At 41.1% G+C, this 20,642-nt stretch overlaps 1 protein-coding gene across 1 annotated transcript; it reads left to right on the forward strand.

The window, feature by feature from the left end:
• The first annotated feature begins 200 nt into the window (after positions 1-200).
• On the forward strand, positions 201-19,552 carry LOC138015931 (dachshund homolog 1-like). Its single transcript, XM_068863059.1, has 9 exons — positions 201-695; positions 11,406-12,141; positions 12,233-12,260; positions 12,767-12,853; positions 14,750-14,833; positions 14,955-15,020; positions 16,782-16,856; positions 18,131-18,196; positions 18,891-19,552. The coding sequence occupies exons 1-9, from the start codon at positions 316-318 to the stop codon at positions 19,031-19,033; spliced, it is 1,665 nt and encodes a 554-aa protein (XP_068719160.1). The 5' UTR covers positions 201-315; the 3' UTR covers positions 19,034-19,552.
• The last annotated feature ends 1,090 nt before the right edge of the window (positions 19,553-20,642 follow it).

The raw sequence follows: 20,642 nt of genomic DNA on the forward strand, positions 1-20,642 counted from the left end.
AAATTGCTCAATCTTTGATTCAGTTAATTTAAGGAAAAAGCACTTGGCTGCCAGCAGAATAAAAGACCACAATCTTGTAGTTTTTGACTGATTGCTGATGTTTTAGGGGATTTTGCACCAATCAAAAAGTGAGTCATGGGCGTGGCTAACACCTCACGCATGAGCAGAGAAAGTGTCCAAGTTTACCCACGTGGGCTCACAATGTCAAAAATTGAACAACGTTGTTGATCTTGGAGTTTGTTATCAGTCATTGCATTTGCGAGCGCTGAGCTAAAGCGCGCCCACATTTAGCCAACTCCTGCGGTAAATTCAATCATGGAACCGCCAGTATATTCACCCCAGGGTCACAACCATTTTGAAGCCGTAGATGTGGAAACCCCTACGCTTCCATACGGCTCGGACTATAAATTGAAAATGGTCACTTTGAACGGCGAGGAAATCGCAGCTTTCAACGTGGATGGGGAAGATTTGCTTTGCTTTCCGCAAGTTTACGAATATTTTCTAAAAGATCTCGTTTCTGGAATGCATACAGTCTACACAAAGCTAAAACGCATGAATATCCAAGGACGAAATTGCAACGTAGAACAAGTTAGAATGATGAGAAGTGTCGGAGCCATAGGTCAGGTCGTAAATCGCTGCAAATTGATCTCGCGGGAAGATTTCAACAGATTGTACGAAGATTGTTTGCTCTTCAGGTAAGAAACTTACCGAGATTTAATTGTTTTCAAACATGCCGCGTAATTATTTACAGACTTTACAGTTCTCTGATAGCTCTAGAGGCGTAATTTCGGCTGCACAATCTTCGGAAATCTTACGCTTGTCACTAGGGCACGCTGTAATTAATCATTTTTAGTAAAATGTTCGCCTCATTTGAAAACTCCCACAATGTTTAATTGCGTTCTTTCAATAATAATCCATTGTTAATAAAATCATTTCTTTTTTTTATGCGCAGTTTATGGAACAACGCTTTCGCACAAATCAAAAGAGTTTTAACTTTAACTAGGATCACAAGATTTAGTCGGGGCTTTTCCTGAAGTCGAAAAAAATTGGAAAAAGAAATGATGTCAAGAGAATATTTATCAGTGTGTATGGATGCGATGGAACTCGGAGTATTGTTTACAGTTCCTTCGGAAAATTGCAGCGAAAACAATGTCTTTATGTAAATCTATCTACTGTTTTTAATGGCACATTTACCGGTAAATCCCGACTTGACGATGTGTTTGCTAAGCATTAGAATGAATTTTGAGCATTTTAATTATGCATAGTTTCATTTTACACAATTATGAAAAAGCCGGTTTTGGTAAACATTTCTTTGCAACCAGCAGTGTGACATATGGGATGTGAAGTGGAGCTTGGAAAGGAAGCCCATTAAATTCGAGTGAAATGATTTTTTGTTAATTCATTCATACGATTCAGGCTTTTTATCGTGAGGCAAAGAGTTCTTAAACAAACTGATTGAATGCTAAATACCCTAAGGAATTATCTGAAAGATTAAAACCCATCTTTCGTTTCGGTAACACTCGATCTTCGCGAAATTCAACAGTAGGTATTATTTTTGTAAACCAAATTCTTAATTCGTTGATAATTCGTATTTTGATACCCTTGAAGTGATAACCAGCAGATGTCAGAATTTTAACAATGAAAGTGAAGAGAATGAATTGTCAAATTGTGCACAATACCGCTTTTGTGGTTGCTAATAAACGAAGAGTTGTAATTACGCATACATACTTTTCTTCCCAACAAGTCCTTTTTCAGTTTGAACTCTGACGCGATAAAAGTGTCGGTTTGTCATGGTTTAAATTGGACAAAAATGTCACTGATTTTAGCCATACACTCCAGCGATTGTGCCTGCTTTCAGTAACCGTCTAGATCCAAATGTATCGGAAACTCCATGCCCGGCTTCTTGTTTCAGCTACCTTGTAAACTCTGCGATAGGCTGTATAACATCAAAATTGACCTTTTTTATTGGTGTATCTTACTTGTGTTTGGATAAAATACCAGTCGAAAGATGTAATGATAAGCCTCGGAAAGAGAAATGGAGCATTTTCTGTTTCATTAATCGATGCGAGACCGAGAATGTAATTTTTGAGGGAAAAATGTCACTTCAAATGTCGACCGGGTTGAGACCCTCTCCAGGTTTTCATAATTGTTGTTGTTTTTTGTTAGCGTAAAGCCGATCAGGAAAACGTATACTTGGAATGAAGAAAAAACGAACCAAAGATTTTGAAGTTAGGTCGAAAGCACGAGGAAACGTGTAAAAAAGTGAACAAGAAATTGTCTCAAAATTTGTTGTAGTTTGATAAGGTTGGACAAAAAGGTCAAGAAGAAGTTATAAACTTTTATATTTAATGCGAAGAGCTTCAGTACGCAACGCAATATTAGTTTTTGAGCGGTTTAGGTTTAAATTCAGTAGTTTGCTTTCGAAGATGATACTCCGAATACCGGTGAACACGAAGCTCTTTTCATCAGAACTTTGAAATCCAACTTGAAGATTCAAGGGGTTGGTAGTGAATCGAAAAGTCTACAATAAAGCTATCAAGCACAATTTGGGATAAGTACACAAAACATGTGTTCAACATCTGCATGGAATTTCGTGACTTTACTCATCTATGGGTGAAGAAATGGTAAAATCTTATTCCTAAGAGCAATCATGTTTAAATCTTTGAGGCCAAAAAAACTCCTCTCTTCGTTCCAAAAATAGAATCACGTAAATTGAAATTAGTGTTAATCCGTGGTTTTTAAAACGTCAGAGAAATACCTTTTCCCTTGTTATTATCTTAGTTTAAAGTCAGCTTTTCTTCGTTTTTCGTAAAGTTTCTTTTGATCTAGTTCTGTTACCATTTGCGAGGATTATTTCTGGAAAAAAGGGGGCGTAAATCTCGAGAATTTCAACTTAGATTGTTATCTGATAAATGACAGTCTTGAAGTGTTTTTCGTTTAAATCGAGAACGTTGATATAGAGATCCTGGTATGTTCTCAGAATGGTGGGAATAAATAGTTGTAAACAAAATCGTGGTCTGAATAAATGATCGTTGTGGTTAGAGTACGAAGTTCCCCCGCTCTCTTTATTTGAGAAGTATTTACTAGTGTATTAAAACTGTATACGCTAGTGCCTCGCTGTACAGGTCATTTTTTGCAAGTTAATTTATTTGCATGCTAACTTATGCTCTATCGTGGACTTATTCTTTCATAACAGTTCTCTTAGGAAGAAAGAGTGAACTAGACAAATATGCACGATTTCTGAGTTGGATTCAAAGACCGAGTTCTTTCCAAATTGTTTCCGTGACCGAATTATCATGACAGGAACTAGCATTCAACTTTTTAACTGATTTCTATAAAGCACAAATTTACATATGAATGTGGAAAACCCCAGTTTCCGGAGAAAAGACTTAGAAAAGTAGAAACCTGAGTAGTGAAACGTGGCACTCGATTAAGGGTGCGTTACGGAGATTCACATCAAAATTGCCAAACAGCTGCTTAAATGCTATTTTAAACATATCTTTGTTATCCTTGTTACTTCAAAACGCCAGACATGCCGTTTTAAATCATCGCACGACGTATTCTTATTCCGGAATATCAATAAACAAGCAGAGTGTTGGTGTTCAAGCGCATTTTCTGCAACCGAGCGCAAAAAACAAAAACAAAAAAAAAATGCGCGCTAAACAGACCGTATTGCATCTCTCACATATGTTACTAGCATGTCACAAAATGAAAAAACAATTTAAAAGGGTTTTTAAAAACGCTGCGATCTTTGTCACAAAAGACTAACCGGGCGAAGAAAAGCCGGTACACTGATTTACATGGGATTTCAATTTTTTCGGGGGGGATGAAATAATCAAATTGAAGTCAAGTGAGAAACTTTCTCGAATTCGCTTTTTTATTGAAATTAAACGCGGAAAGGTTCTTCGCATTCGTTACAACAACCACAAATCGCCGACACAAAAACTACTTACACCTTCATGCGACATTTCCACGATACAACACGCCATCAAGTCGAAAGTGAAAAGTCATGTTATTATTTGAAATATAAAGTGAATACGACAATTGTTAAAACTGTACACAGTGTTTACGCGATGGGTGGCATTTCCAAAGAGATCAAGTGAAAAAGAAAACGATAATAGTAGAAAATAATTTCGACGTTAGTTTTAACAAATTTAAGGGTCCAAAAATATTTTGTGAATTTCTGCTGTTTCTCCCTTGATAGTTTTATTCTCAGGACTTTAAGGTCAGAGAATGAGTGGAAGCATTCTGTCTTGGTGGACGATCTAGCCAACAATTTCAGTCTGTACTTTTGTGGAACCCGGCCCGTGGCATAAATCTGGCCAAACAACTGAGATCACAGATTCGGTAAAAATGGGTTACTTTTTATCTTTGACAGTTTTGCAGCTCGAGAACTGGGATTTATTTAGCCTTTAGTATTGTGCAAAGGTTAATATTCAGATCAGACTCAATACGAACATGACACGCCAGGGAAATTGGCATGCAATCTTGTAGCTTTAAAATTAGAAGTTTTTCTACATTAAAGATTTCGCCACACTTCAATCCAATATTAGAAAAACATCCACGATAACAAGTTGTGTGGTTGAACTTAAAAAGAAAACGGAACGTCAAATATTGTCGGCTTTCGACCTATGTAGTCGCGAAGGAACTTGAAAAACACTTTGTTGAGGCTGGGTCCCTGTAAGCATTTTCGCGCCTTTGGCATCACGTGATGTTTTTCTTGTTTTTCCACTATTTTGAAACATTTGTATGCTTGGCGTGTCACCCTGTTTTTACGAGCGAATTTATCAATAAACTCGTTTAAAACGGTGACTTGCCTTCTACAGTAAAAACAGGTACGTCTGTTTGTGATTGGATTGTGATATTTGGTAAGCAATATGGAAAACATTGGACGCTTCTTCGCCTTTTGCCTGTTGAAGTTGGATGTGTATTTGTGGAAGCGAAATGTCTGAAAGTGACGGTACGGGTAACATTGATGACAAATTGGTCAACCGAACCGGAATTTTGGCGGAGATGTTATCCTATGAACCACAAGCCAATTCCACCGTGTTTTAAGGGCGTTCACAAAATTCAGGCTACACAACCAAAGCGAACGAAGGACTTGGTTTTACTTCGAACGAAAATGCAGTGACTGACCCTTCCTGACGTTTTGAAAGATAGCGAATCAATGGAAATTGACAAAGCTGTTCCTGAAAATCAAAACGAAAATGGTTCGTCAGGTTATAAAGACAGACAAAAGGAGAAAAGACAACCTAGGTTAAACAAAAAGGAAAGTCATATCTACTCACTCAAAAGATCACCGCACGCAAGAAGCTTATCAGGGAAATGCAAACACGGATGGCAAACATCGGAACAGTCATGAATCTTGATAAGAATATGGAACTGGTGAGTGCTGAGACTTTAAAACTTAATGAATGATTTAATGTCTTTGAGAATTTACATGAAGATATCCAAGAATTGTTGTGTGATGAAGAACGTGACGTAGACCATCAGGCATTTGGCGCTATGTATGATGAAATTACGTCGCTTCGACTGAGTGTAAACGAGTGGATTAGTGGCGTAGCAAAGCGAATAAAACGTGACGAAAGTGATAAGTTGTCTACCAGACAGATCGTGAGATCCAAGAGCTCTAAAGCTCCCTAGTTGTCAACCACTTCTTCCAGAGCTAAAGCACTTGAAGCTAAGGCAAAGCGCGCTGAGTTGGAAGCAAGGTGTGCACAGCTAGTTCATGTTGAGGTTGCCAGGAAAGAGGCCGAAAGGGTGAAATTAATGGTAGAATTAGCTGCTGCGAATGCTGTAAGTAAGGTCTATGAAGACGCAGTTAAGGAGGATAATAGGCAGTATTCAGGCTCAGACGACCCGGATGGTGAGCCAGACATACGAAGTCATTGCCAAATAGGCCATCAGTTACAGTTTTTTGCTCAGGGACCTGGCCTTTGAGTGGCTGTGAGGCTGCCTGTGACCTTGTATTGATACAGACCTCACTGCTTTCATCATGTAAATTGCGTTGTTGTAATTCAAATTAGTCTACATTGACATTAGAAAAGCACATCACCCGTTCCGCCCTCGAGTGGAACCCTCAGGGGTTCAGAAGAAGAGGCCGCCCAAGGCAATCCTGGAGGCGGAGTGTGCAAGATGAGCTCGCAAAAAGAATATCACTTGGTTAGAGGCAAAGAGAACTGCCAAAAATAGTCAGGTGGAGGTCCATGGTTGACGCCCTATGCTCCCCATTAGGAGGAGCGAAGATGGCCTAATGTATGTAATGTAATGACATCAGAAAAGCACAAAGGTTTGTATCAAAACAGAATCACCGGCAGCCTCGCTTCCATTCTTAGGCCAGGTAACTTAGCTACAACTGTAAAATGGTCTATTGGAAGGGAAGGTGGGTAAGGCTCTGAGTTTAATGGATTCTCCCTCTTGGGCAGACAATTGAGCTGTTAAGTGCAAGTTCAAGTTTATTAAAAGCTTAAGGACATACAAATCAACCAGCTCAATCAGCAGACGAACAGTTGAAGGACCACCTCAACCCTAATGCTCCTGAATTTGAATTACCCACTCCTTCGCCACTGCACATCAATAATGACAACATTACAGAACCTGTGAACAACATGATTCCCAAAGGAGAGATTACGACTCTTCAAAGATTTATAAGGAAGCGCACGCGTCTCTCTGGGAAAGAGTTGATCTTCGAATGTCCCAACCACCGCCCACACCAGTTCCATTTGATGTTGATCCAGCACAGCACTTGCGATTCAGATCAAATTTTGGAGATCAAGTCGAAAGCAAAATATCCTTGAGTGATGGTGAGAAAATGAGCTACTTACTGGCGTACACGACTGGAAGGGTGCGAAGAATCATTGTAAACTATCAAGGACTCTCAAGCGGCTGAGAGATCATAAGTACAGAATCCTTGACCGAGAATGATCCATATACAGGAGTATACAGGAGAAACAACAGTACCCCCATTGAATGTTAAAGCTGACAAAGAAATCTGCATTTCATACCAGGTTTACAGATAGTACACGAGTAACCACCCTAGCAACTGATGTTAGCAAACCGAAACCCGCAAAATTAAAACTCTCTTCTATCAGAGACACCTGCAAGGTTTGCAAAGGATCACACGAAATGCATAAATGTTCCGCCTTGTTCTTGTCTAAGAATGTAAATTGGCGTCGACGATTCTTCAAGTTTAATGCACTTTGCTATCGTTGTCTCTATCCTTCTTATTCACAAAGGGAGTGCACACAAAAAAATGATTGCACTGTGCAGGACAATGCTCACCCATCAGCTTCTGTCAGTTCGATGATAAACTCTCGCATCGCTGCGAAATTGAAGCTACTATTGGTCCCCGAAAGAGTCATCTGAACACTGATACTCAAACGAATCAAGACTGTGAGATACCTCAGGTGAAATTCCACGTCACCTCAACAAGTGAAGAAGGCCCTGACTTGCTTGAAATTGAAGATTTGAATGTGTCCAATCGCTACTGCCTTTATCAAGTAGACTTGTCTGAATGGCCAAACTTGAAAGACTTGGAGCTGCCTAACCACCCAGTAGATATGAGTGAAGTCTCTGTCCTCATTGATCAAGACGTTCCACAAGCTCATATCATCTTCGAGTATCGCTGGGGCAAAGATCCGCAGAACGAACCGCATGCGACTACTGACGCCGAAAGAATTTCTACGTTGATGACTTCCTATTCTCAGTCCCTACTGCTGAAGAAGCTACTGGAGCATCATTGCGACTTATGCAGTTGCTGAAGAGAGGAAATTTCCGACTGACCAAGTTCATTTCCAACGACTTGAGGTCTTGAAGGTTATACCAGCTGAAGAGAGAATAGTCAAGAGTCTCGACCTGGACAAGCTACTCCTTGAATGGACATTAGGTCTACATTGGGACACTGAGACAGACACACTCGCTGTGAAGGTGTCGCTTTCCCATGGCAAAGCTAATAGCCACACGAGACGAGATTGCTTATTTTAGCTGAGCTCTACATTTGATCCACTTGGCTTAATTTGTCCTTTTCTACTTCCCGCTTAGAGATTAATGCAAAAGACCTGGCAACTGAAACATGACTGGGATGATTCACTACCCGAAAGCTTGCTGGAGGACTGGACATTGTGGAAAGAAGACCTGTTGCTCCTTAACCATTTAAGTATTCCTCGATGCTATTTCAGTGGAGGTTGTTGCCGTGATGCATCTTTCGAACTTCACCACTTTAGTGATGCCTCAGAATATGGTTATGGAACAGTGTCCTATTTGAGAAAGGAGTCTGGTGACGGAACTGTTTAATCCACTTTCATCATGGCCAAGGTTCGCTGTGCTCCCTTACAGTACGCTTCTGTACCAAGATTGGAATTGCAAGCTGCTACGATCGCAGCACTGGTTCATCGCCTGATCTCAAGCGAGATTAATTTGGAGATCTCTGCCTCCTTTTTCTGGACAGACTCCTTGGTTACATTGCATTATGTAAAGAATGAGTCTCGAATGTTTGAAACCTATGTAGCCAACAGAGTCTGAGGAATTTTGTATCCCAACCCAGTCAATGGAGATACTGTCCAAGTTGCCTTAACCCAGCTGATGATGCCTCGCCTGGCTTAACAGTGCATAAGTTTTTGACATCTGAAAGATGGTTCAGTGGTCCAGCATTCCAAGACTGGACCAGAGATACTCACAAGATACTCATCATGGACAGTTCTTCTGAAGAGGATTGCCTGGTTGTTAACGTTTAAGGAGTACCTAAGATATCGCAAGAGAGATGACGAGTTTAAACTCGCCAAACACCTCAGAGCAGAATATTTGAAGCTTTCAACTGCTTCCATTGTGAAATTAGCCCAGAGAGAAGTGGTCTCAGAAGAGATCAAGGATTTGGAGAAACGAGGAATTGTGAAATTCTCAAGCAAGTTCGTGAAGCTGCGATCGATAGGGATAATGGCTTGATGAGTGGGTTGACGCATTGTTGACGCCCCGGTCGCACCTGATGCAAGCCTTGCAAGCAATACTTGGAAGCAGCTATGTGGATGAGAAAGTCCTCGCTACTGTCCTCCCTGTAGTTGAAGCGATGCTTAATACACGACCTCTTTGTGCTGCCCCTGACGAGCCTGATTATCAGGGACCGTTGACACCCAACCAACTATTGTTGCAGAGAGCTGTCCACAACTTGCCACCTGGATCCTTTGTAAAGGAAGACTTATTCTCAAGAAAGAAATGGAGACAGGCACAGATTTTGGCTTATCACTTTTGGAAGACGTGGTTGAAGAAGTACATCTCGTCCTTGCAGGAGAGAAAAGAGGCGCAAGCCGAGCCGGGATGCAGAAGTCGGTGATTTGGTTACACTTATCTATGATTATCTAACAAGGAGCCAGTAGCGAATGAGTGAAAGCGGTGTTTCCTTCTAAAGATGGATTAGTGAGATCAGATGAGGTCAAAACTGGGGCATCCAGTTCTTTGGTTCGAACCATCCAAAAGCTATGCTTGCTTGAAGAATCTCAGTCTTTGTCGTTGAAATACAAGGAACGTGAACAATGTCATTGATATTGAGCTTAGCACTGTAATTTTGTAAAGAAAACCCATCACAATTCGCATGGGGCGAGATGTTGCGGCGGGGAACCCTGTTAGCATTTTCGCGCCTTTGGGCATCACGTGATGTTTTTCTTGTTTTTCTTTTTTTTGACACATTTGTACGCTCGGCGTATCACCCTGTTTTTACGAGCGAATTTGGCTGCGAATTTGTCAATAAACTCAGATAAAACGGGTACTTGCCGTCTACACACTCTTTTGTAAAATACATTTTCACATTCCTCGGATCGTGTCTCCTTCAAATGTGATATATATGGACTGTCGAATTCAGGTTGTATCAGTTGGAAATTAATTGGCGATACGACTGGAACAAATAGATTGAGTTCTTGAAGGAAACTAATGAATCACTTTATCCTGGAGAAATTGAAGCGCTATTAACAAGAATAAAGTAGCAGCAAAGGAACATCTTTATGCTTAACTCTGCCTGATATTGTTCTTAAAAAGAAAATAACTCCTGGAGAAAAGGATCTATCTGCTTAGAGCCCCCAAAAACAAAAGATTAGCCAAACTTTTATCGGAACAGATTTTGATGTGATTTTTTTTGGGGGGAGGGGGGCGGGGGGTGGGTGGAAGTTTAGTCAATTGTATATCGCCAAGATTGTTCCATTGTAAATAGCCAAGAGAGAAATTTTCTTCGACCAAAAATAGTTGTAGAAAGCCGCGCAATTGAGCCCCTTGTCTTTTTATTCAATCAGTAAATGAAAATATTTATCTCTGTGATAGTGAGTCATTGTTGACCAATTTCAGGGTACTGCTCAGTACAGCCCGGCTCTGTAAGTTAAAAGAAAGAAATAAACATTTTTCTAATCTCGTTTTCCGTCGCGAGCCGAACTGTGAGTTAGGAGCCTTGGTTCGAGATTCCCTGCTAGCAGAGGTCTCCTTTCTCTTTGCGTTCGCCGGGGCGGACTGTGACCCGCGCTCTCCTTTTACAGTAATTCCGCTGTTGTTAAGTGACCCCACACAACATGAAGTATCACGTGAGGCTTCGGTCTCTAAGTAACCGCCGCGCATGCACAACAGTGAATTTCGACCTATGGCAGAGTTGTCTTTTCTCGAACTCGTCAGCCCAGCGAACGCAAAAGAAAAGAGACCTCTGCTAACAGGGTACAATGCGTGACGTCAGGAACCCATGACCCGGAACCTACAGCTGTACTGTGTTCGTGTAACGGCGTTTTCACGGACCGATTTATTTTTAGATTGAGCTTCCCGCGAATGAGACTCCCACAGGAGCCCGATTACAACCAATTACAAGAAATTAGGCTGACGCCATAGGGTCACCGAACCGGAACTTCCTTTGTTTTTTCCGGAAAAGATAGCTAAAAATAGATCGGTCGGTAAAAATGCCGTTACATAGGCCCAGTATGGGAGCTGTAGGCTCCGGGTCATGGGTTCCTGGTGACGTAACTTAAAATACAGTCCTCGGAACTGGTTAATAAGCCGCCGGCATGCACAACCATTGATGTTTAAAGGTAATGCTCCCATGAGAGGGGTAATAAACTAGTTATTAAGCATTGGGCAAAAGGACAACTGAAAAATCAGTATCCCAGGAAGGATTCGAACCAACGACCTCCGTAATACCAGCTGGACACTCTACCCATATGCATTGAGTTACAAAAAGTCCCGGAGACCTGACTGTTTATACAGGTTCTTCATGGACAATGTGTCCCGCTTGTCTGCGTTTGACGGACCACGTGATGTTAACAACAATGCTAATGGGGGTGAGCGCAAAGATTCGCATTTTACAATGTCAGGCGCCTCAGATTTCTTTTCAGGTCAAAGTAAGAGTGCAACTCAATGTTGTTTTTATTTTTTTTTTCTTTGTTCAGGGGTCCTGGAAGGCGGAAAAAGAACCCAGATATCCCCCCTGAGCTGCTTAACAATCCGTTTAAGCATTTTAAAGTCGACCATCACCCTGAAAGGCTTGTGAGTCTGACACCAAATGGAGAATCCACGAGAACGGATGAGACAAACAACTCGATTTCCCATGAATCCTCGCCGACTAGTGCAGCTAATGTCACGTTTGACGGACCACGTGATGTTAACAACAATGCTAATGGGGGTGAGCGCAAAGATTCGCATTTTAAGACGCCATTTTCCCGCCAATCCGAACGCCTTCAGAATATAACGTTACCGCAAGCAGCAATGAATCATTCGTCACCTCATGTTCATGTAAGCCCGCGATACACAACCACTCATGTGATCCATTCACCAACGAACGCACCGTCGTCGCGCATGGTCAGTCCGCCTAGTGGCGTGATTTTGGCGCCGAATTCACAGCCCTGCACTTTCAGCTTTCCTCCAAGACCACATGTGTCCATGAGTCCGCATACAAGTGCTCTGAGCCCGCAAACAAATGGCGCGCCACCCGTAAGTGGGACGTCAACTGCAGTTACCCATAGTCCTGGGCGGTCACCGGCTCTTGGCGATGCAGTGAATGGTGAAGCGTCAGTACCTCATGTCAGCAGCACAGGCACATCAGAGCATGCGGAGTTCAGGATCGCTGCTACCAATGATACTGGTTCAGAAATGTCCGTGTCCTCTCCACACGTGCTGTCGCGTGAGGTATGCAATCAGTTTGTTTATTCAGAATACTTATTTGCAATTCCTTGTACGACACTATTGTTAATTGTCAACTCCACTCTTCTTTTGGTAGCCTGAATATAGAGAGCCTGGATCCACGGGTGAGTTCAACAAGATTTACTTCTGCGTAGTTTAGATTGACAGAAAGAAAATACGTGGAATTACCTCTGTTGCGAAAGAGAGTATTTCTGTGAAGTACGACAGTCTCAAAAATAAAGAAACTAACACAATAACCTCTATATTTTCCGTTAAAAGTCACCTAGTAAATTGTAGGAATAGTATTCCATGATGAATTTGTATTGGAAAATTCTTATTAGCCAAAAAAATTCCCTTATATAAACGCTCTGAACAGATTTTGTTTTCATTGTATGCACGCATTTTTTTGGGAAAGTGGTTCCAGAAAACTATTGATAGGTATGTCTTCGGACTCCAGCTATATACCGGCCCCACTTCAGTACCCATAGTATTCCCAAACAGAAAACGTCGCTAATCAATTAACAAATTTTCATTAACAAAGTTACTTTGCGATGAGGATGATAACTGATTTATTCTCTAAAGCGCTGCATCAAAAAAGAAAACTGTCATCTCAAACACTTTCCCGTTGCAGAAAGCCTGCTCCTGAATATACAAGGACTTTTGAAAGTGGCAGCAGAAAATACCCGGCAACATGAAAGACAAGCGGTGTACGAAAAGAGTAAGTGCAGGCTTTTGCAAGGCACCTTCATGTTCATATTTCATGAGCATAAATCGAAAAGCAACAAAGCTCTGGAATTTAGAAAATTGAGCGTTTCCACATGACGTCACGGCGGCCATGTTGGTGTTCCAAAACAATTCTTCTCAGTGGTCACGTGAGTGAAAACTCTCTATAGGCAACTTTCACGGTGGCGTCATTTGACTACAACTACCAGAATTCAGTTTTTCTTTTCTTATTTAAATGTTGTATTCCTAGTGGGGTAAAAATAACAATAGCTCTCATTAGGTTCTGGTACTCGTAGTCAAATGACGTCATCATGCAAAGTCCTATTGGAGGAAGGTAGCCAAGAAACTTTCCATCCCATCACACTAGAAAATGGCGTAATAGTGGAATAATAAATCCCTCATATAATACGCGCGGAAATTTTGCTCGTTGCTTATACCTTTCCTCTCCCCTTCGGGACTTACTATGCAACTCGCAAAATATCCGCGCGTAGTATATGTTAAACCATTCAAGAAGGTGTATATATAACTTTGCACTATCGTAAGTGTTTCGCGATTATTCCGTGTCTTTCACGTCGTACAATGTGGGCGAAGTATCTTAAAAATAAATTGGGTACGAGTGGTTTTCGGAGGTAAAATGAAGAATGAAAGCTCTCATCAGTATGCTCACATTTTCGTCAAAACCTCAAATTTGGTGATTTCACGTCGTCGTTATGCAGAAACCGCAAATATATGTGTGCCACACGTGCAGTACGATTATTTTTGCTCTGTTTTAAACCAGTAATAGTATTGTTTTGTGGAGTTGTCGTTGCAATAGACGTCGTCGTTTCTTAAGGGCCGATTTACACGGTACGATTTTGTCGCATGCGACAACGGCTTACGACAGGCCCACGACATGATTTACGATTGTTGTGTACGTCAGAAAAAATGTCGTAGCATTTTAAAACATGTTTTAAACCGCTGCGACAATCGTAAGTCATGTCGTAGGCCTGTCGTGAGCTTGTCGCATGCGACAAAATCGTATCGTGTAAATCGGCCCTAAGAGAGCTTAAGGGCAGATTTACACGGTACGACTTTGTCGCATGCGACAACGGCTTACGACAGGCCCACGACATGATTTACGATTGTTGTGTACGTCAGAAAAATGTCGCAGCATTGTAAAACATGTTTTAAAACGCTGCGACAATCGTAAGTCATGTCGTAGGCCTGTCGTGAGCTTGTCGCATGCGACAAAATCGTATCGTGTAAATCGGCCCTAAGATTCTAGGACGAGAGCGACTACTACGAGTACGAGATTTTCTCACAGAATAACAGTGAGCGCGCCCAAACCAGCGTCATTTTGGCGGGAAAAACGTGATACCGTCGTCATTTTAACAGTTTGGGCATTTTCTGATCAGCAAAAAAGGCTCAGTTACCAGGAATAAGTATAACTGAGCAACCTATACTGCTAATAAAGAGTAAGATTAATCATATGGGTTATAAGATTTTAAAGTATTTTCGCTGAAAACGGCCAGTCAAAATTCGTACTCATTCTCGTCCTCGTCCTAACAACTGGTTGCCCGCTTTCAGGTGACTTTCTTCTTAACACATGGCTGCAGAAGCTGTGAGCTTTACACTTAATTGTCATGTGTAAATAAAGGCCCTAAATTCTATTGTACTCGTTTCCCAAGAAAGATCGAGACGGCAAGTTTATTAAACTGAAGAATGAAAGCATGGATGCCTGAGCGATCAGCATGCAAACTTTAGTTTCTACCTTTCGCGTTCTTTATACAAGTCAGCTTAATGGTTGGGTGAATAAGAAATATTTGTAGTCGCACTTAAACCTTTTGCCTTATTCTTCGACGTCTTGAGTGCTCCAAGATTAACCGTATCTGGGTTACTATTGTGTTGTCAGATGAACTCCGTCGACATATTAACCGCGAGCGAGAGGCTCGAGAAAGAGCAGAGAGACAATCTGCAACACTGCAGAGAGGAAAAGGTAAGATGATAAAGTTGTCTTCCTCAATTTCAATAGCATCTATTTGTTAATAGAAGTGACATAAATCCTGTAGTATTAGTACCAGACGAATGGCTTTCGATTGTGTTTTTTTCTCTCGTAGCCTTCCTTCAAAAGAAACTTAAGAAAGAGAAGAAAGCAAAGCGAAAACTTGGGGAGCAGCTAATAGGTATGAAAAGTTCTTTCAGTCGTTTGCCAAAACTGAAGGTGCACAGTTTTTCAGAAGAAATAATTGCATTTCAAATGTTTCTCAAAAGGTCTTATGATTCCTCTTGGCAATGGAAGGAAATGTTTAAGCACAAGTTTGCTGAATACATCTCAAAGGAGAGAATTACAAAGTTGTTGAGCTAATCAAACGCTCTCTAACAGCGCTTTCCAACGGATTGTCTACAACAACTTCGTTATTGTTTTAGTTTTTCATTACTGAACTGCTTAAAGGCCGATACACGCGAGGGTATTTGCTCCCGGAGGAAGCTCCAGGGCTGCTCAAGGGTCGTTTTGTGCACGACCAGTAAACACGAGGGCACAGTTTTCTCAATTATGTTCCCAACTATTTAACCTGTTTAATATCTTGGAGCATTATGCGGGGTGCAAATTCTGCTCCCGAGGATGAACATTCCCCCCCCCCCCCGGTCTGTATCGGCCTTAAATGGACACTGTCATGCTAAATTTGCTGTTTTTAGGTCAAAACTGGGTAAAAAATCTAAATTAGTTCTCTATCTCACACGTATAACATTCCTGACAACTCATTGAGATGATACGAAATATATGGCACAAAGAGCTATTCATATTTAACTTTTGGCGACTTTCACAGGACACCGTCTCCAAACTTGAAAAACCTGGCCAATTTTTTCAAGTTTCAATCCATTTCCATCCCCTCCATCCTTGGCTGCAAACAGCAAAGAACCGCTTCAGTGCACTTCAGTGGCCATTGGCAACAAAACAACAGCATTATTTTTTGGTCTTAATTGATACAAAGACGTCTTTTAGTGTTTTGAAATTTGACTAAAATGGCGTGACACAGCCCCTTTAAAATATTCTCGCCATATTTTCATTCACTCCGAGACTTTAGCGCACCCAATTCTGACTTTCCCGCGGATAACATTAATTATTAAATTTTCAACCTCGGTTAATGCATTTCTCGTCTCTGATTGGTTCACTCAATCTCGGTTATCAACTCATATACCTTAGTTTGGACCTTATATGGTAAATGATTTGCGCCAAGCGTTGCTAAGCTACGTTTTTCCGCCGGAAAGCGAAATTTCTCTCTGAATAAAGCAAAAGTGTATCTGATGCCGAAGATTTCACGCACTCGGTCACGTAAAGGTTTGGAATGTACATTGTATAAAACGTAAGGAAATGTTGCGTGTGGTTCTGATGAGCGTTGTGTAATGTTATGCTTTTCCCGCGACTATTCCAAACTGTTCATATTCGGTTTGTCTTCATTTGCTTTTCCTTGTCTTTTTGCTGGTTTGCGATCGGCCAAAGGTTTTATTTTGGTTATGGTGTTACAGCAGAACATAGTATAATACAGCTTTTCAAATGAGGTTCCGAGAGGTTCTTCGCAAAAAGATCTTTTCTCGCTGAGAGCGTTACTGGTTAATCCGTACCGACCAGGAGCCCATCTGGTGCGTGCAACTTCCATACAGCGTCTGTGAAACGGCGTTTTCACAAGTAGGTTTATTTTTATACTAGCCCTTCCCGCGAATTAGGTCAAAAAACAAAGGGAGTTCCGGTTCGGTGACCCTATGACGTCAACTTAATTTCTTGTAATTGGTCATCGGGCTCCTGTGGGAGTCTCATTCGCGGGAAATTCAATCTAAAAATAAATTGGTCTGTGAAAACGCTGTTGCACGAACACAGTAGAGTTGTAGGCTCCGAGTCATGGGTTTCTGTACCGACTGATTTTCGTGGTTTTGTTAATTACTAGAGGAGCAACACAGATGTGAACTGCTTGAAGAACAGCTGAGAGAAAGCACTCAAGACGCGCTGAAACAACGCAACGGTAAGACTGATCTGTTTCTTAAGAAGGCGGTTGTGGCCAAGGACTGGGAGCGCAAATTTTGCGTGTAGATGTGGATGCTCCGTGTTTAAGTGTCCCACTTTCCTGCCAGGACTGAAATTTGTCCAAACATGGAACATTTTTGCTATTATTTTAATGAATGAGATGGCCAATGTTAAGTCCGGTAAATAAATGAAGGCATTAATTTTTTTCTGATGGTGACTCGTGGATACTCGGAAAAATCCCGAGTCCAACCTACGACCTTCCGATTACTGGTTCGGATTCTCCACCACTGAGCTTCAGTAGACTTGAAGGAGCTGTTGTTGGCCATTAATTAAACGGTTCAGGTGGAGATTGTCCCGCTATACTGCTAGTATTCAGGTCGTCGAAAGGAGATGTTATATAGTTGTTAATCTGAAGAGACGAGTTTTTCCGATGGTAACTCGGAGGCACGCGGAAAAATCCGAGTGCTCCACCTAAGCAGAAACAGCCGTAAGTGAAAAAGGGACTTTGCCGAGTGCTGGAATATGTAGATGAGATGTAGATGTCGAACATACGACCATTCAATCGTTAGTTGGGTGAACTACCACTGGGCTTTATAAGACTCACAGGAGCTACGCCATTAAACTAGTTACAGGCGCAACTTCCACTAAGCGACCAAAAGAAACTTTTCGATTTAGCGAGCCATATTGATTGTAGAATGCAGTCTGCTAAATTTACCAATCATAAGAGATATTTAAAGGATATTGCATGGCCGCGCGGAGATACGAAATTTCGATTGTCCTCAAAATCTAATATTTGCTTCGCTTCTCGGCCAAATATTTTTTTTTCGGACATTCTCTCAGCCGCGGACATTATCATTATTTATTTACAAAATATACTGTATGACCTAATATGGAAACTGGTTTTGCGTCAAGTGTTTCCAAACTGGAAACTAATTGGCTTTAATTTTCAAGTGTCCAAACGTCATGTCCAAAATTGAATGAAAATTTAATAAAACAAGTATTCCCTAAGCGCCTGTTGGATATTTACCATGCCATATCCGACGAGCACTCTGGACTAATTGATATTTTTTTCACGCGTTTCATGTTTTCGCGTGAAAGCTCACTTGGTATTTCATTGGTGGTTAAATAATAAAATAGATGGATGTACCTTTCAAATATCCACATCAGGCGACTTAGTAAGCGTCAGTGTGATTTGAGTTTGTTTGTGGATATTGTTAATCCAATAAAACTATAACAGGCCTACGCTTGACTCTGGGATTTATCTTTCAACAGAGGAGTTGCTGCAAGAACTTGATAGAGAGCGGTGTGCAAGGATCGAGGCTGAAAGAAAACTTAAAGGTAATTTGCTTTCGGCAGAAATAGCTTCATCTGCTTTCAAGGTCGTTATGATGAAAACAAGAGGCCATAAAGGCCTTTAGTTGGGCTCTCGCGCATACCTGATAAATGGCAGTTGCGCAACCGCCACGAGTTAGTTTTGTAAAGAGCCCAGACTTGGATTTGCTCTAACGAAGTGAGAAATGAGGAGGTAGCGTGGCTAAGTGGTCAGGGCGCTTGCCTTGAGATCTGGAGATCCTAAGCTCAAGGCCTGCTCTTACCATCGAATGAAATTGTTCTGGGAGGGCCATAACTAAACTTCCAATAAAGTAGCCAGCTGGTCTACCTACAATGGGTTAGGAAGGATTCTTCTTGTTTCAAAGGTTTGAGTCATTGGCCTTGAAAATTCCCCGAGTCGAGCGGTCAATTAAGTACATACATATTAATTAATTAATTAATTAATTAATTACTCAAGCAATCAATTAATTAATTAATTTTTTATTTAAGTGAAGGAAAAATAGCAATATCAGTAACTGCGCGCGTGTTTAAGCTGATGTAAAACATGCACACAAATTGGTCACAGCAGCACTCTATAAAACACCCTCGTTAGGCTACTGTTATGCTACAAACGCTTTTGTGTGGGTTTTCCGTAAGTGTTTTAGGAAACCCTGAAATGATCAGTCTTGGTTATTCGCTCCTTTGTTTTTTATTTCCACAGAGGCTCGAGGAGAGATACAGAACTTCGTGAACAACTTTCTCGAAAATCCAACTCAAGAAGGGAGTGGGCACCAGTCGGAGGACGAACAAGAAGAGCTCAACGTGGATATAGTGAAGGAAGAGCAAATCCTGCAATCGTCATAGGCACGCAATGGATGCTTATTGGATTAGCTACGTTGGGTATTGCGAAATGTCAATCGCACCCTTGCCCAAACCCGCCAAAAAGGGGTGTGGTGGGCACTTAAATTACATAACAAAAGAGGAAACGCAAAGAATAACCGTTTCGTCTCCGCAAAAAGGTTTTCGTTTTTTGTATGAAAGACTAAATGCCGTACAGAAACTGGACAAAAACGTGCTCTAATGCCTGTTCATGAAGAATACCATGACTTGCGTTGATGCGGTGCAATATTTGAGTGGCAAATTCCAGAAAAAAATATTACATGCCATTTCAGTTATTCCTCTCCAAGTTATTGTTTTATAGAGAAAAAGATAATATTTTCATAGCTCTGTAAATTTGGTTAAGGTGAAAAGTCGTTCGTGGCATTCGTTTGATTATTTATTTTTATACATGAAACAGTGTTTTGTTTAACTATCACATGTTAATGAATCATGTCGGTTGTTTTTGCGTATACGAGGTTTTCAAATAAACAGTATTCTTCTATATGCTGTGGAGAATTTATTTTACAAGTAGTAGTCGTCGTCATATGACGAACTTTTTACTTACAAAATTTGACTTGTTGACAGTTTATTAAGGGAAAACTGTGTTTTCGCAGTGTGACCGCTTTTCCTCCAAGTGATTTACCGAGGGAATATCATTTTTATCCCCTTGAACTTGCTGGTATGGAGGCTGGTATGTATGAAAATACAACTCAGTGTGATGGTCTTTACCTTGACGGCCACCGTGTCCCAAAGCGTTGGCTTTGAGAAAATTGAAATCTTAGGTAGCTAACCCATACAAGCTCGTCGGGAACCCCCTTGGTGAAAGACAAGAACCCGACAAATCACGTCATGTGAAGTGGAAAGTGTTTGTTCTCTTCGGCATTTCTACTTGGAATCTGAAATCCACGTTTACGCGTCGCTTACAACTGGATGAGAAATGATTTTTTTGTCAGAGAAACACTGTGTGTGCCGAAGATAAGCCAAATCAACTTATTACAAGGGATATTTACCTCTAATCGCAACAAAAATTCAGTTACGCGAGTTAACACGAACTTTCCACGGGAACCCGGATTTGGTAAAACGCTTCATATATATTTACCTGGTTAAAACGAAACCCATAAGGAATCTACCTTTGGAAATTTTTAGCGAATTTGCCCCGGTTAAATCAGTTTTACATAGGTTGAAGTTTGTAATACGAAAGATATATATGAAATACATCATATATTGTACTGCGGGTATGAAATCAAATGAAACCATGTTGTCTCGCAGTGATGAGCGCAAATTTCTATTGCGTCGAGAAGCCTGAAAAATTTTTTCAGGACTTCAACGGGATATGAACCCACGACCTCGCGATACCGGTGCGATGCTCTAACCAACTGAGCTATGAAGCCACTGACGTTGGGAGCGGGTCACTTCTGAGTTCACAACTTCCCGTGATAAGTCATCCTGTTGAAGTCCTGAAAATTTTTCAGGCTTCTCGACGCAATAGAAATTTGCGCTCATCACTGTGAGACAACATGGTTTCATTTGAAGTTCGTAATACGACCACAACTAATGGCTTTGGTCGTTTTCAACTCAGCCAATTTTCTGACAT

The sequence above is a fragment of the Montipora capricornis genome, chromosome 9, assembly GCF_036669925.1.
Source record: "Montipora capricornis isolate CH-2021 chromosome 9, ASM3666992v2, whole genome shotgun sequence".
NCBI lineage: Eukaryota > Metazoa > Cnidaria > Anthozoa > Scleractinia > Acroporidae > Montipora > Montipora capricornis.

Bases quoted from the DNA above. Each gene is read 5' to 3' on its own strand.
- LOC138015931 (XM_068863059.1), top strand. From the start codon at position 316: ATGGAACCGCCAGTATATTCACCCCAGGGTCACAACCATTTTGAAGCC. The intron at 14,834-14,954 runs GTAAGATGATAA...TTTCTCTCGTAG, and splicing joins AACACTGCAGAGAGGAAAAG to CCTTCCTTCAAAAGAAACTT. The intron at 15,021-16,781 runs GTATGAAAAGTT...GTTAATTACTAG, and splicing joins ACTTGGGGAGCAGCTAATAG to AGGAGCAACACAGATGTGAA.